Here is a 16,375-nt window from a genome sequence, read left to right as displayed (position 1 = left end):
CGCCGCGGCGCCCCGGCGAGCCCCTGCCTGCCCCTGGCCCGGCCCGGCCCGGCCGCCCCAGGCACTGGACAGGGAGGCCGATGCCAGGCTAAAACACTCCCGAATATTCGCTAAAACTCTAAATAAAAATGCAGTAGACACAACTGAATTTAATGGGGCTTCGGGACTGCCTTTCTGTATATGTTTTTTTGTATATTTTTGTATTCTGTAATGCAAATCTTTAATTAAATTTAATTAAAATAAACATTAATTCTGAGGATGAGTTTCAAGATACAGACACCTCGTTGCTGAAGACTGGGTTGTGGCTACCAACACAGTCATGTTTCATGTACCACAACATAGCTGCTGTTTGTTTTATAAGCAATAGAGTGAATTCAAACAGACGACTTTGATCCAAACGGTTTCACACCTCATTAGCAGGTCACTGATCTGTCTATTTTTCACACAAATGACTCTATCAGTATATTAAAATACACTGAATATATAAAAATATATTTAAAATATTGGAAATTTACTGATTAATTTCATCATAGGTTTTTTTGCTAGGCAGTTCTTTTAGGGAGCAGGGAGGGCATAGGCTTGGCCTTTTGCCTTGATTACCAATTTTCAGCTGAAATTGTGTGAGCTGCTCCTGGTGGAAGCTCTGTCAGTGGCAGCTTTGCCAAGGAGCAGGGCTGCAGCTCCGGGAGGGGTTACAGCACCCAATTAACAGGCTGATCGGTGCCACGTTTCAGTTTGCTCCTGTGAAAAAGTGAACTCCCACTGTCTACAGGAGAAGGAGACCTGTTCCCATTTTCCATTCCTGGATTTTACACGCCTAAACATTCAGCTGACCGTGCAGAAATGCTGGGACAGGAGCAAATATCCTTTCAAAATTGAAATAAAATAATTTCAATCACTTCTAACATGTAATCTAACCTACAAGTCAAACTCAATTCTGTTTCGAGGCCCTTCTGTACTGAGTAGTARTAAGTACCACAATTTCTGTGTGAAAGTAGTTTATAACCGCTCCAGTTAAAGCAACTCAATGTGTTAACTTTTTGCCTAATTTGACAGGTGGAGTTTGCTCCACTGTAGCTAACAGTACCATGGTCTTGATYTTTAACTTTGCAGAAGACAGTGAACTCTTTATTTTCTAGAACTTTATGCAGTTAAGAGACTCTTATTTCTCTCACTTTGCTTTTAACTTAATGATTACTTTGTTAATTGATTTTTCTGTTACATATTTTAAGTTAACCCTCTCTCAGGGTTTCAGATTAATCAGTTAATAGTTTACAGCACTCAGAACCTGTGTCCTTGGTGAGCTCATTTTCAAAACACTAACCACCACTGCAAAGGCGCCTCTGTTTTTAAAGGGATCAGAACTGGCATTGCAATTATTCGCGTTTTTTCTTTTTCTATAAATCGTAGCAACTTTGGAGAATGTGAACATAAGCTTGTGGGCACATGAGTTTGCACAAAAACAAGTTTGCAAAACTGATCTTGCTGCCTCCCCTCTCCAGCTGGATACTTGAAGTGTCTGTTACTAGCTAAGCAACTTTTCTGACTACCAAAATCAAGATCCGACCTAAGCTGCAAAATCATGTCGACGTTGCGGTCAGGGTGAGCTGTGAAAAATTCCCATYGCTCCACACTGCTGGCAGACGCTCGGGGTAGACTGCCGAGCGCGTCGGCAGGAGGAGACGTTTTGTCCTGTCATTGAAGAAGGCAGCATGCAATGGCCAGCCATAAAACTTCTCTCCTGGCATGTGCCACGTCGGCACTAATGGATCCACTGGCAGGGCAGAGACAGGGCCATCATCTGTCCTGGTCCCCGAGTTCTCATTTGGATAACAAAAAGGCGCTGCCCGCGTCACCTGGCCCTTCACCTACGTGATCCACTAACCAAGAAAACACATTACAGTATTACATTAATGAGGCTCCTATCATCGAGATATACAAACATGGATGTTCAGATCCTTCTGTTATTTATTGCCCTTAGAAATRAGGGTTAAACTGCTAATTATATCTTGTTTACATACATTTTACACTCCTCTTATGTAAGGCTTGAAAATAAAGTCAGTCACAAAATAAAATGACATCAATTTCCCTTTCATTTAATTGAATCACATTCAGTGGTTTTCATCTGCAAAATAAAGATCCCAGAGCTGAAATGTTATTTCTAATTTTATAGTTTATTCTGAAGGACTAATCTGCAATATTAAATTGTTTGGGTGATTGGTTTGCAGTAAACATGATGCACCAAATTGATTTCTAAATATAGACAAAGTTTAAGTTTCTTCTTGCAATAATCAAGGAATAATAGAAGCATTCATGATAATGAGGATTTTGTAATTAAAAAAAAACAAATTCTCAAGCTACCTGGAATGAAAGTTATGTGGGATGCTTTTATATATCATAACATAATCCAAAATGACTATTCTGCAAAGTTATTTTGGATTTATGTTGCCAATTACAAAACAAACAGAGCTCGTACTCAAAATGCTTTTTATCAGATTGGCTTGTAATTTCTGTGGGAGTCTTTCATGCACAGATGTCCAACCTTCTCATGGAAAAGGACACTGCAAGTTCTGCAGTGTCATGCTACAACAGCCTGCACCCGTGAAACCTCTCCAGAACCATCACCAAGGCAGGGGCAAGCCAGCAAATGGGCTGACAGGACTTCTTGGGTAAATGCCTTTCGGTCATGTAGCCTCYAGGAGTACGGAGGGGAGCCTCAGGAATGGTGGAACCCGGCCCTCYTGAAACACCCAACCCACGTGCTCCAAAGCAAAGCTGGGGAAAACATTGCTGGGGAAAATGTCAGAATAAATTGTGTATAAATCTTCAAAATGGCTCCCTTCATACTCAGTCTTCCAGGAGCTTTTTTGAAGGGGTTCGATTCACCTTGAAACAATTAAATTACTACCTCAGTATATTGTGTTCCTAAAGAATATGATGTTACGAAGCTTTGCTCAGGATTGGGGAGAGTGTAAAACAGTGCACTGAGCACCGCATAGGAAATGCAAACTGCCTTTTTAAAATGAGTGCGGATACAGTAGTTCCAGGAAATAGCCTATGGGAAGTTTATTAAAAGTTTCACAAAATAGCCAAGACCCTACTCCAGCATTCTCTCAATTCTTGACATGTGGTGTCCTCTATGGCTTAAAAGCTGTAGATTCCATATCTCTTCTTGGAAGCTTCAATGGAGGAATTTTTGGTAAGATCTCTTTTGCATAAAGGGTTTTATGAAGTCCAGCTTCTCGAAGAACTAGCTCAACCCGAAGTCTAGGATCTGAAATGATCTGTTAAAATAAACCACAACAACAATGAATAGAAACAAAACAATAATTCCCTCAAATGCATAGTACATCTTACAGATAATTTGTGAATGTATACATTAAAAGAGCTTTAAAGGAGTTTAAAAAATCTGGTTATAAAATAAAGCCTTCAAAAATAAAGAAAATTGACAGTAAATAGCCCTATCTCACCACACATGTTTGGATAACATCCTTTTTAATATTAATGATCATAGATTGGTCTAACAAAGAACCTCGGTTGCCATTCTTCAGCAAAACACAAAAGGCRGATGAGAAACTGAGTGACTTTGCTTCAGTCTACCCAGCAAAGAGCTGCAGACTTCTCCAAGGGATRTCGTTGATAAAACTCTGCTTTCACAAGACACTTAATCGCCTCCTGTTTATTTCCATGGAATCTGAGTTTCAAATGCATTTATGATTTTTTTCCACAACACTACTCTACAGCTACATGGCAGTATCACTTGCATTTTACATAATAACTATGGCTCAGGGAAATAAATTAATTCTAAAATTTGTCAAAAAGTATTTGGCAAAGTTTGTCAGGAGCCCTGCTTGGCTACTTCTTTCACCTTCTTCTTTCATGGGCTACAGCGGGGGAGCCCTGAAGGAACAAGGGAAAACTCTCATAACCCTTGGTGCTGCTCTCACCTGCCCTAGCACCCAGGGCTGCCAGGAAGGCCAGTTGCAGGGATCATTACCAACAACCTCTGCAGCTGTGGGACGGAGCATGCCAACCCGCTTGGTAGAGTCCCACACTGCAGTCCAGGTAGCAAAACAAAATTGGAAGGAGGTCAAACATGCACAATATTCTGCAAATTCAGGTACTAAACTCAAACAGCATTTTCAGAGCATTTGCCGTCTAAGACTTTTCAAAAGCTCATACATCAGTCAGATTTGGATAAATTTCCATAGCTAAGCAAAAACCACATCCCTTGTAGCATGTCTCTCTTTTACCAAACTGAGAAGCTTTAAAATATCTCACTTTAGCACAAGTCTGAGAAGTGCTGAACRATCTTAGTTATAGACATCTTTTAATTTCAGTCTATTCAGTGCTAAAATATACTTGTATGCCACAGAACATATCGATATTGTTTTTCTTTTTGTAAATACACTTTCCAGATTCCAGAGCGGGAATAATTGCAAATACACAGGTTTAGCCAATGTTGCATAGTGAGTCAAAAAATCCTTCTTTGTATTGCTTAATAGGATTTTAAATAGAGGCAGCACTGTCCCCAGCAGTCTGAGTGACCTGGGAACAGGAGTACAGTTACTTCAATTCCTGCTTTCTTCACACCTGACCGGTCTCTTCCCTGTCAGCCCTTGTATAGTAAATGCCAACTGATCTTCAATGCCGCAACAGCGTAAAGATAGTCAGATACTAATTTTCAGCTTATGAAGAGATTTATGTTGCATACACCCTTCTAAGAAAGAAGAATACTCCATCCGATAATTAAGTTATCCGTGACATAGCTGTTTCATGAGCAGTCAGGAGGACTTTCATGTTTGGGCAGCTCGCTTCAAACACTGCAGCAGGTGAGAAGGAGGTGCTCTCAAATAAATTTATAAAAATGTAAAAGAGATCAGTTTTTAAATGAAACAACAGCAGAAATSACTCAAACTAGCTAATGAGTGCAGGAAATGCCAGACTGGCTCAGGCGGGGGCCGCCCAGCCCAGCTGCCCGTCTCAGGTGGTCGTGCTGGGAGATGCTGCTCCGGAGCAGCGCGGTAGCCCAGTGCGAGGGACCCGTGTGGATCTCTGCAGCCTACTCCGGTCGTACTCCTTCAGCACCAACAACTACAGGCTTGGACAGCTTAGCCCACCTACTGGGCCTAATATGTTTACCTTTACACGCGTTTTATTCTGCACTCTACAGTTAATTTAGCTATTTAGGATATGTTGATACCATTACTATCATATTGCTATTATGATATATTTGCATACAATAAACTATGTAGTATGATTATAGACAATTACCTGTTGTTCATTGTATGTATGCAGCTTAAATAGTGGCTTTTGAAGAACAAAGTCTTCTTTTATTCCAATGCCCATCCTAGCTTTAGATGCCACCGTATCAGACACTGCTCTCGCTGGATCTAACTTTGCAACAACAGCAACCTAAAATATATGATATGAAAACAACAACTATTTCACTATCTGTGTAGAGCTAAGGTGAGAAAAGGTCATTATCAGCAACACATCCTTTGGCAACTTGATCACTTACCAAGTTTAAAAATTCCAGAAGGTGTCTTAAATCACTTATATAAATGTTGTAAAGCCTAAAATTTGAGTCCAGAGCTGTAATGCCCCTCCAGGGATTCTGGGCTAGGTCCCAAGGCCAGCRACTTGCATTTTGTGTCAGTGCGTGGGCTCAAACCCCATTCAGAACTCGCACCCTGACGCCTGTCTCCTAGTTTTGCTGTGCTCACACAGAAATTGGTCCCAGAATAAACCAGTTACCCCAGCAATACACCTTGTTCCCAATCCTGCTCAGGGCAAGTTACACAACTACCATCGTCACCTCCCGAGTTCTGCCAGCTCCTTTTCCTCCACATCTCCGACTTTATTAACAACTACTGCCTTCTATTCAGAGCAGACTAAAAATCTAATTGTTTTCTGCTTCCAAAGTTCAAGGTGAACAGACCCATCACATCTCAGATGAGGAACATCAGACTGTCATTTCCAAAYCCCTGTACAGGGTCAGAGCCCTCAGTTTGATCCCTCAGCTCAGAAGCTCTTTGGGTGCCTACTGCTAGTGGCAGTGTACCACCAAGATACACCCGCCAAAGCTCTCTAAGAAAGCGCTATAATCATACAGGATGAGAGGGAAAGAGTTACATCCTCTGACTGAATGCTGAAAGTAGTAGGAATACCGATTTAACAGAGAAAAATAAACCAGCAGATTTTTCCCAGCTTCCTTGGTTTGCACYGAGGACAATTTAATGGGCTGGGTGTAATACTGCACCATGCCGAACTGCTGTAACTAGAGGCTCGCCTGTCACGTGGGCAGACTTAGCACAGAATAACCTTTATGTTCGGGATGCCAATCGCTAGTCCTTGAAAACTGAAAATAAATTTGAAAGCTGGATGGCATTTCTGTGACTGACATTGCTACCTCATCATACTCTGGTAGGAAATAAGCCTGTGCTGAGCTTTAGGCCACCAGAAAACCGCATTTCCATGGACACGAGCTCCATAACAACAGTGCTTGGTCTTGGACATGGTGGAGGCCACAGCTTAGGAGCTACAGAAGGGAAGCAATAGCACCCTCCGCTCTCCRCCACAGATGGACAGGGGCTGGCATGCAAACCCAGCAACATAAAGGAACCAGCGGACTCAAAACCRAGCAATACCTACTATACTCCTGGAAGTCCAATCTTTCTTCTTTCCCCTCTGATGGAAAAAAAAGGATTCAGATAAGTAGTTCACAGTTTGTACTGAATCATGGGCTACAGCAGCGAGTAATACGTCACAAACACTATCGTACCTTGTTTTGGGGTGGGTTTTTTTAAGCATATCTGTTTTGACTGTTTAATCTCCTGGGCTAGATCAGCATCAAAGATTCTCACAGACACTCTATTGAGCATGAGTCATGGTTTGGCGTCTACAGGTTTTAGATTCCTTTTTTCATTGTACAGTTTCTTTGTGTTAAAATATGTACCTATAAGTTAATACTATTTTGGAAAATAYAGTAAGATTCATGAGGAAAATAATCAAAGTCAGGACACACCAACTGAAAAGCTATTGACAAAAAACATTTAGAATTGTCTCTAACAATTACTTTTTTCCTATCCTCTTTTTAATAATGTTATCTCTATACAGTATGTCAAAATACACAAACTGAATAACTTTTCTGAAGATCTTACTTTTTTCCTCATAAAACTAAGAGGCATATTTCATCAGTATGAAACACACACACACACAAAAAAAAAATGGTTAGAAAAAATAATGAAGCAGAAGCTATACCATTCTGGTCAAAGGCAATTCTAGAAGTATTTTTATCTTGATAAGAGAATTGGATCGGTCAGTAGAGATGAACAGATGATGCCTCTCAACCAGCCGCTCATAAAACATGACACAAAAGCCAATTCAATCAAACCAATAACTTAGAAAAGAGCTAACAGAATTCTTAATAATGCATTGGCAATCTAAAATCAATACTACTATTACAACAAAATATTTAACTGAATCAGATTTTTAAAAATAAATTATTATTTACTGGAAATGAGCTTGAATGCAAGTGTTTTAAAAAAGACTGAAATATCAGCCATAATCCCTGAGGTTTATTTATTCCTGTTACGCTTGCTCTCCCACAGAAGATCGAACTCTTATGATCTTCTTTCCTCTTGACTCTGTAAACCCGGATGCTGAAGTAAAAGCACTTACAAGGCCACAAACAATCCACAGGGGACTACAGAAGAATTTCATTGGAACACGCACTGCACTGGGCCGGCTAATCCCGAGCCAAAGGACAGGTTGGAGATGAGGTCAAGGCTGCACCAGATACTGTATTTTTAACTATGAGTAATGCAGACAAGAAAGCTGCCACATTAGTGGTATTTAAATTATCCAAAATCAAAAGCTGTTAGAAAGCACCTTTTTTCTCTCCCTTATTTTCCTTTGGCTGTACTTTTTGGCCGCACTTCCTGGAGTGCAAAGAATTTGAACTTCAGATTTTTCCCTGTACTCTTTGGAGAAAAAACAAGGAGAWTACATACAAAAATATATACTAAGGTGGCATTGCTGCTTCAAAAGTCAGCAAGAGAAAGAAATTTAACAGAGTGAGTTTAAGTTGGCAACCATTTGTAAGGTTTTCTAGAGATGTCTGTTTTAACATGAGGTGCGGAAGTTTCATAGAGTGTTTTTTCTCCCTTAAGACTTGTAGTCCGAGGTCTGTAAGTTTTCAGAATTTAAAAAGTATTTAAATTACTCACAAATCTTGACTGAGACTCAATGCAGACTTAAGATAAAAAAAAGAAAAAGAAAAAGGAAAGAAAGAGAAAATAGATCCAACCCAGAAAAATTAATATTTATCCATTTTCAAATATCAACAGCTTCTGCAGTGCAATTTAACATCATAATATTCCTCTTGTCAAAGTTACAAATCACACAAGATCTGTAACATAACAGAATTAATGTTAATGTCAGACCTAAACTGCATTTTAACTTCTTCATTTGTTGGGTTTTGGTAGATTGTTCTTTTTATCTTTCATGTAATATGACAGTGTCTGTTTGTATCTTCGCTATATATGAAAATATTATATTCAGGAAATATAAAYACCTGTTGTCGGAGTGCTTCAAGGCATTTCTCTTTTTCTTCTGCTTTATGGGCTTCTTGAAGGGCCAGTTCCTTTTTCTCCAGCAATCTTTTTTCTAACAATGCTCCTCTAAACTTTACCCTGCACAACAGTATACATACAAACGTAAAAAACATTGCTCCATTTTTATTTAAAATTTCCATTACCAYGTTGCAGTTTAAAAACTAGTCCGATGTTTTCTATATCCACCTAATAAATAGGGTGGTTCATCAAAATCTCTGAAAAATTTAATGAATGCTGKTTTTTTTTTTACAAGTTGGCTAACCATTCAGACTTCATTTCTAGAGTCCAGCTTTTCTCTAGCATTATTTATAGCCCTATCACTCTCTTTYCCCCCATTTTCTTTGCCAAGAAGAAATGTTCTTTGACATCTGTGAATGGCAGAAAAACTCAATCCTATAATGCTTTCCAATAAAGAACCAAATCACTCCTGATCTTGTTACTGGAAGAAGCAAGCAAAGCCTGAAAATCGTATCTTCCCTCAGAAAAAAAACAGGGGGGTTGCACCAAATATACTTCCTCCTGAAATTTTACCTACAGCATTATCTTTGCTGGTAATTTTTTTGCAGTATGTTTTTATACCTCCAATATTACTACCATCATTGTATTTCCTACTAATCCTCAGTCCACTGCCAAACTCAGTTTCTTATGAAGCTGTAGGCTGCGCTTTGGTAGGTCACTCTTTGTCCTTGCATAGTATTTGCCTTAGTCATGCTCACTAATCAGAGAATTATCCTTCCTTCCTCCTTCAAACTTTAACTTGCCTTTAGAGAAATGGAGAAGGAAAAGCTGCTTCAACTGCAATAAAACTTGGGTATTTTTATCTTACTATTCTCAGAATTGTAGTAAGCTCAAAGGAATGCATGACTTGTGCTATAAATTGCAAAAATTGGGACTAAATGTACAGTTATCTTGGTAGCTCTGACAGACCGCTGCATCAATAATCCAATAACAATTATCAGGACAAGCCTGGCTCAAGAGGATGGCACAACATTGTCCAAGGAWGCCCATGAGATGCTTTCAATCTGTTATTGCTGCTATTGTTGTTCAGGCACATGAATGCTTACAACAATAATCTTCAGAGGTAATTTTGTTCCAGGGAGAGAGCCTAATCTGATTTTTATATGAAGAGATTTTAATAAAAAGCAGGAATATTCATTTTTTCTAAAAAATGACAAATGAAATTTGTATTATATTGAAAACCTTTCACTCTACTTGAGCTGACTGTACTATAATATTTCTTCTAAAATAATCCAGTGTTATCAGATATGAAATCCAATGCCTTGGGAACTTCTATAGATTAGCAAGAAAGAAAACTGAGGGCCACATATCCAGATCTAATCTCAAATGTTTTGTCTCTACTTCAGACATTTTCATACACATAGTAAGGAATGTACAGCATTGCAAAATCCAAACGGAAACATTTTATGGTATTTCCATACCTAGTCTGAATAGGTGCAAATGATTATCAAAGTCACAGTCTGACAACAACAGAACAAGACTGAGCATTTTGAAGCACCGTTTGTTGCTCATRAACAGGAGAAGGATTGTGCTTTCATAACTGTACTTTTCTAAGGAGATCATTGTCTTGTCCTTGCTGTAGAGAATTTAAATTTTTTGGCAAAGGGCAATGGCAGAGCTATGCAACTAACATTCAGGGAAGGCAGGAAGCCTTGTAAATACGTTTCCAGTTGTGCAATTTATTTCTAGTTTAGAGCAACCTGCTAGTTTTTTTATACTTGATTTTAAATGTTTACTTGAGCTTTGATTTCACAGTGTCACATCTAAATATAGTTGTTACTTTTTTCACTATACTATACTTAGTAATATTTTAGCTACTATTTCTTCAAAGTAAACTTAACTTTATAGAAAACTTAAAATTAAAACATTCGAATACTCATATTTGACCTTAAGTACCACAGTAAGTAATAATTTTAATAAATCACCAGCTGAAAAATGAGCTTAGCTGATTAGTTTCAGTACAGCTACCTTCTGAAGTATTGTGAATACACACTTATGTAGTTTTTGATAAGCATAATTTCATTAMAACTCTCCTTTCAGACACTGTCTCATAAATATTCAATAGGAAAAAATGAGCTACCATGTTTATTATCGAAGTTTAGCGGAATGTAAAAAAATAAAGTTATAATATAGAAAGTATTTTTGCCTTAGATCACCATTTATCCTGTTCACTGTTGTCAGCTGAATGCATATCTCATGCAAGCAGTAGAAAGCATTATCCAGAGGTTAGGTTACACCACTGAGGCTAAGATCTGCTTCTGTTCCCGCCTGTGATGCACTGCATTGATGCACAATGCTGCTAAGGCACGAGGTGGTTGGGATATAAAACACTACGCACTAATTCAAACTTTTCAGAAGTAGCCACTGGTTCCCATGACAAATGCTGGTGGGCCGGGTTCTTTGCTAGTTTAAACTGCAAATGAAGTCAGAGGGCCGTGGTGGTGTCTAGATGCAGCCTAAGCTGGACCTGAGCTCTAAGACACTCCTCGGCACAGCTTGCACCCTCGGGAGAAGGTTTCTAACACAAGCTTGAAGCAAAACTTCTGCAAGCACATGACTCTACCAACACTCTGTGACTTGCCCAACTGTTTGAATGGCTCCAACACCGAGCTTTTTTCCACAGTTTTTCCAGATTCTTTCTGCTCTTGATCTCCCCAAAGTGGAGCGAGGGGTGAGTGTCAGGGGAATTCAGGAGATCTCCGCGTCAGGAAAGGGAAAGCCCTGCTGGACAGGACAGGAAGAGGGCTTGTCCTCTGTGCGAGCCCCCAGGGCATGGCTGGAAGGACCACAAGGTGAGGGAGAGATGCTTCTCATAATCCCCTTCACTGCCTACACATCACAAACAGTGTGTGGCATGGCAAATAGCCACCATTATTCTATTTCTTACGAGCAGTGAAATAAAATTCTTGCAAATAGCTGTCCTTTTCCCCCAACTTTCCCATGTCTGYTCTTTGACTACAGGCCAGGACTGGCAGCTGTACAGGTGCTGGGTTAAAATGCCTGCAAATCTTTCCCATTCACTGCCACACTGAAGAACAGAGCTGTGCCAATCTATTCCACATAAGTAGTAAGTCAAAGTAGTTGCACAATTTCTTGCCAATTTAATTCTTGCCCTGCAACATTAATGCAAAATCTATTGTTTTTTGAGGGAACATTGCTTTAGAATATTCCATGTGTATTCAATCGATTCTACATTTAAGGAACAATATGGAGGACCTGACAAAAATTCACTGCATGAAAAAAACTAATGCAAAACAGATATTGTTCTCAGAGCAGAAATCAGAGTACAGTTCCTTTCCCCTCTCCCATGTTTCTGAATGCAGGCAGCACTGCTTATCAAGATTTGTGCTGAACTCAATACTCTCAGCATTTTTTACTTGATCAAGATCTAAGGGGAACTTACATAAACCCATGGAGTTTAGGCAATTGCTCGTGGCCAACTGCTCAGAAGAGCATAATTCTGAGCATGCATGCAACATAGAGGGACCAGTTTGTGATGTGAAGGTTGGGGGGTAGCCTTGGCTGCAGTGACCATGAGATGCTGGAGTTCAGGATCCTGCAGGAAAGAACTGAGGCAACAAGCAGGATTGCAACCCTGGACTTCAGGAGAGCGGACTTCAGGCTCTTCAGAGACCTACTTGGTGGAATCTCATGGGTTAAGGCCCTAGAAGGAAAGGGGGTCCAGGAGAGCTGGCTAGTATTCAAACATCACTTCCTGCAAGCTCAAGAGGGGTGCATCCCTATGAGTAAGAAGTGCAGCAAAAGGGGCAGGAGACCTGCATGGGTGAGCAAGGAGCTCTTGGCCAAATTCAGACAGAAGAAGAAAGTACACAGACTGTGGAAGAGCGGAGAGGCTGCTTGGGAGAATTATAGGAATGCAGTCAGGGTATGTAGAGATACAGTGAGGACGGCTAAGGCCCAGCTGGAATTGAGTCTGGCAAGGGATGTCAAGGACAACAGGAAGGGCTTCTTCAAATACATCAGCAGCAAGAGGAGGACTAGGGAAAATGTCGACCCRCTACTGAATGGGGCGGGGGCCCTGGTGACGAGGGATACAGAGAAGGCAGAATTACTGAATGCYKYCTTTGCTTCAGTCTTCACTGCCAAGGGCAGGCCCCATGAATCCTGCAGCCTGGACATGAGGGAGAAAGTCTGGAGAAGGGAAGACTTTCCTTTKGTTGAGAAGGATAGRATTAGAGATCTTCTGGGCAAGCCTGACATCCACAAATCCATGGGGCCGGATGGGATGCACCCACGGGAACCGRGGGAGCTGGTAGATGTTGTTACCAGGCTGCTCTCCATCATCTTTGAAAAGTCATGGAGAACTGGAGAGGTGCCTGAGGACTGGAAGAAAGCCAGTATTCAAGAAGGGCAAGAAGGAGGACCCATGCAACTATAGACCAGTCAGCCTCACCTCCATCCCTGGAAAGGTGATGGAACAGCTCATTCTGGATGTCATCTCCAGACATATGGAGGAAAAGAAGCTTATCCTAGATAAGCTCAGGAAGTGTGGGTTAAAGGAGTGGACAGTGAGGTAGATTGAGAACTGGCTGAAAGGCAGAGCTCAGAGGGTCGTCATCAGTGGCGTGGAGTCTAGCTGGAGGCCTGTGGCTAGTGGTGTCCCCCAGGGCTCAGTACTGGGTCCCATCCTGTTCAACGTTTTCCTCAACGACCTGGATGAGGGGACRGAGTGCCTCCTCAGCAAGTCTGCTGATGATACCAAGCTGGGAGGAGTGGCTGACACACCTGAGGGCTGTGCTGCCATTCAGAGAGAYCTGGACAGGCTGGAGAGCTGGGTGGAGAGGAACTTCATGAAATTCAACAAAGGCAAGTGAAGGATCCTGCACCTCGGGAAGAATAACCCCATGCACAAGTGCAGGCTGGGGGCTGACCTGCTGTAGAGCAGCTCTGCAGAGAAGGACCTGAGAGTGCTGGTGGATGACAAGTCCATGAGCCAGCAATGTGCCCTTGTGGCCTAGAAGGGCAATGGTCTCCTGGGGTGCATCAGGAAGAGCGCTGCCAGCAGGTTGAGGGAGGTGGCCCTGCCCCTCTCCTCAGCCCTAGTGAGGCCTCATCTCGAGTACTGCATCCAGTTGTGGGCTCCCCAGGACAAGAGAGACATGGAGCTACTGGAGASAGTSCAGYGTAGGGCTACGAAGATKATCAGAGGGCTGKAGCATCTGCCCTAYGAGGAAMGGCTGCRAGAGCWGGGCCTCTTCAGCCTGRGGAAGAGAAGCCTGAGGGGGGATCTGATCAATGTGTACAAGTACCTGAAGGGAGGGTGTCAAGGGGACGGGGACAAACTCTTTTCAGYTGTCCCATRTGACAGGMCAAGAGGCAATGGGCAGAAATTGAAGCACAGGAAGTTCTGCCTGAATGTGAGGGGGAATTTGTTCCCTGTGAGAGTGATGGAGCACTGGACCAGGTTACACAGAGAGGTTGTGGAGTCTCCTTCTCTGGAACCTGGATGCAAGCCAGCCTAACACGCTCTAGGTGACCCTGCTGAGYGGGGAGGTTGGACTAGATGATCTCCAGAGGTCCCTTCCAACTTTACTGATTCTATGATTCTATGATAAAACTGCAGCTACTCTGGAAATTCCAGGCCAAAAAATGAAATGGTCAAATCAGTTAACTACTTCCATTSTTAGACAGCTATTAAGGAGAGGGGCTGTAGATTACAAATTTGGACTTAGTCACTTTAAATTCATTTACATCCAGGTTCAGGTGCCTTTAATTCTTTGCTTTGATCTGGTCATAACTGCTTATCTGGTGTCTTGCAATTACCAAGGGAGACATGAATAAATAGAGCACCAGAGTGACTCTGTAATAATGAGTTTTTTATAAACCCAATTGCTTGATTTTATCTTCAATTTAGAAGCAATTCAGGATAACAAGAGACCATTTTTACTATCTTATTGGATCTATCCCAGTTTCTATGTATTCTCCAGGCCATATCTTGTTCTTAGAACAGTCAGCTCCTGCATCCAAAAATCTTTTCCATCCCCCCAAAAGCCTGAAAATGTTTCAGATCAGAACGGTGATACTGGCCTGTCCTCATCTTTTATGCTCAGCTCTGCAAAGACTCTGATTTGTGTGCTGTAACAGGTAAAGCATATAAGAATGCAGTTAGTATCTGTATGTCTGCAGTTCCGCACTGTGAAATCATTAAGCTAGTGTGTCTACCTAAGTTCAGTGCAATACATTTTCTAAAATGCCACATACTGTACCTGTGGTACTGAAGTACCTAATAACAGTAACATCTTTCTGCCCTTCTTTGATTAATGTTTGTGAAGGCATTGAAGATGAAAAGCACTAAGTAATTTCAAAGAATTATTAATCTCCACAAACAGCAAAGATTTTTCTTTATACTCTTCTATTTTCTACAGTATTCCAATTTTGGGAAACATAATGCTAAGTGTTTATTGACTTTTGATTCATAATAGCTTGGAAGTGTATTTCTTACTGCATTCCTCAATGAACTGTGCCATTTCCTTATACTTTATTCTATAACATTTGTTACCAAGAGAAAAGAACTTTCCCCAAATGTATGTCATAGTGCAATATACAGGTTTTTAAAAGTCATTTTTCCATATCAGTTCTGCTGAAAGTTCAGTCATTTATGAAAGTGTGTGTGCTTCTTCTGCTATGGAAGCGTGCTCATAAATCCAAGGAGAAGATCTTGTCATTTTTGTGGCTCTCTTCCAGCATCTTTCCAGTGGAATTCGGCTGAGTTGTGAGCACATATGGCCCAAGTAAGATCATCCCATTTTCAGTGATATTTTAATAGCATATAGCCACCTTATAATTTTTTTTCAATTCCTGCTATGGGCGGGAGTGGCATAGGCTAACTTGGAGAAGCTGGGAGAACCATCAGTCCACTGGCTACTCTCTTCAGCTCTTAGAAGAGGGCGTAACAGAAGGGTAGCCTTTGGCAGCTCTGAAGGCTCATTTTCAACTGATGTGAAACTGTGAGAAATGTGGATCCTGATCAGGTAGGACATAAAGAGAAAATAGTTCAGTAGTATGCATTGCCTAGCTTTTGTATGGGCCTACACATGGAAGGACTGTACTTTGTTTCTTTATATTTTAGTTAAATGTATAATGACCCAATCAAACTGAGCAGAATCATAAGGCTAAGGAGATGCATGCCTTTGATGACAGCTTGGATTCTTACTAAAATGAATATTATTTCAGCACAACTTTTATGGAAAACCTATAATGCACATGATAAAATCAACATTTTGAATAACGATGTATTTACTCAGGTATATGCCTCACATCTACATTTTCAAAATACTCTGCACACCTAATATATGCTTAAAAACACTTGTAAATGATTTGATTCTCATTTTCATMTAGTCAGTAACATATGGAGTTCAAAATTTTCAGGTATGGGTGCCAAATATGGGGCAACAAATATATTTAAGAACCTATTCTGATTTATTGCAAGTACCGAGTCTTCACACTATCCTATTAGTTTAAATGYATATTTAAGTGAAAGTTAATCATAGAATCATCATAGAATGGTAAGATTGGAAGGGACCTCTGGAGATCATCTAGTCCAACCCTCAGCATAGCCCATACAGGGATTGAACCTGTGACCTTGGCATTAGCAGTACCATGCTCTAACCAACTGAGCTAAACCTGGATTTAAGTTTTAAATATATAGAGTTGTGATTGAACTCCTCTGCTACTGCAATGAAAATTCTATTTCCCAAATACTTTTATTTTGTCTTTGA

The 16,375-nt window shown here is 40.8% G+C and overlaps 2 protein-coding genes and 1 non-coding gene across 5 annotated transcripts in view; 1 reads left to right on the top strand and 2 right to left on the bottom strand.

The window, feature by feature from the left end:
* UPP2 (uridine phosphorylase 2) overlaps nt 1–1,077 on the top strand; it is a 5,233-nt gene extending 4,156 nt beyond the window's left edge. The window contains exon 5 of the mRNA XM_085304342.1: nt 1,057–1,077. Coding sequence (XP_085160468.1) covers nt 1,057–1,077 — 21 coding nt within the window. The remainder of the gene's footprint in view (nt 1–1,056) is intronic.
* Nucleotides 1,078–3,041: 1,964 nt separating this feature from the next.
* The window catches only part of CCDC148 (coiled-coil domain containing 148), an 85,853-nt gene continuing 72,519 nt past the window's right edge, over nt 3,042–16,375 (bottom strand). For all 3 annotated transcript variants that reach the window (XM_085304321.1, XM_085304323.1, XM_085304322.1), the window contains 3 exons: nt 8,579–8,696; nt 5,275–5,415; nt 3,042–3,284 (listed from right to left, as the gene is read on the bottom strand). In XM_085304321.1, the coding sequence (XP_085160447.1) occupies nt 3,138–3,284; nt 5,275–5,415; nt 8,579–8,696 (406 nt within the window). In that variant the 3' untranslated portion in view covers nt 3,042–3,137. The remainder of the gene's footprint in view (nt 3,285–5,274; nt 5,416–8,578; nt 8,697–16,375) is intronic.
* TRNAS-GCU (transfer RNA serine (anticodon GCU)) lies at nt 16,211–16,281 on the bottom strand. Its single transcript has one exon. It is a non-coding gene; the product is annotated as a tRNA-Ser (tRNA).

The sequence above is a fragment of the Rhea americana genome, unplaced genomic scaffold (genome assembly GCF_003343005.1).
Source record: "Rhea americana isolate MKP2758 unplaced genomic scaffold, rheAme1 scaffold_206, whole genome shotgun sequence".
Taxonomy (NCBI): Eukaryota; Metazoa; Chordata; class Aves; order Rheiformes; family Rheidae; genus Rhea; species Rhea americana.
This window is presented reverse-complemented; position numbering and strand designations above follow the sequence as displayed.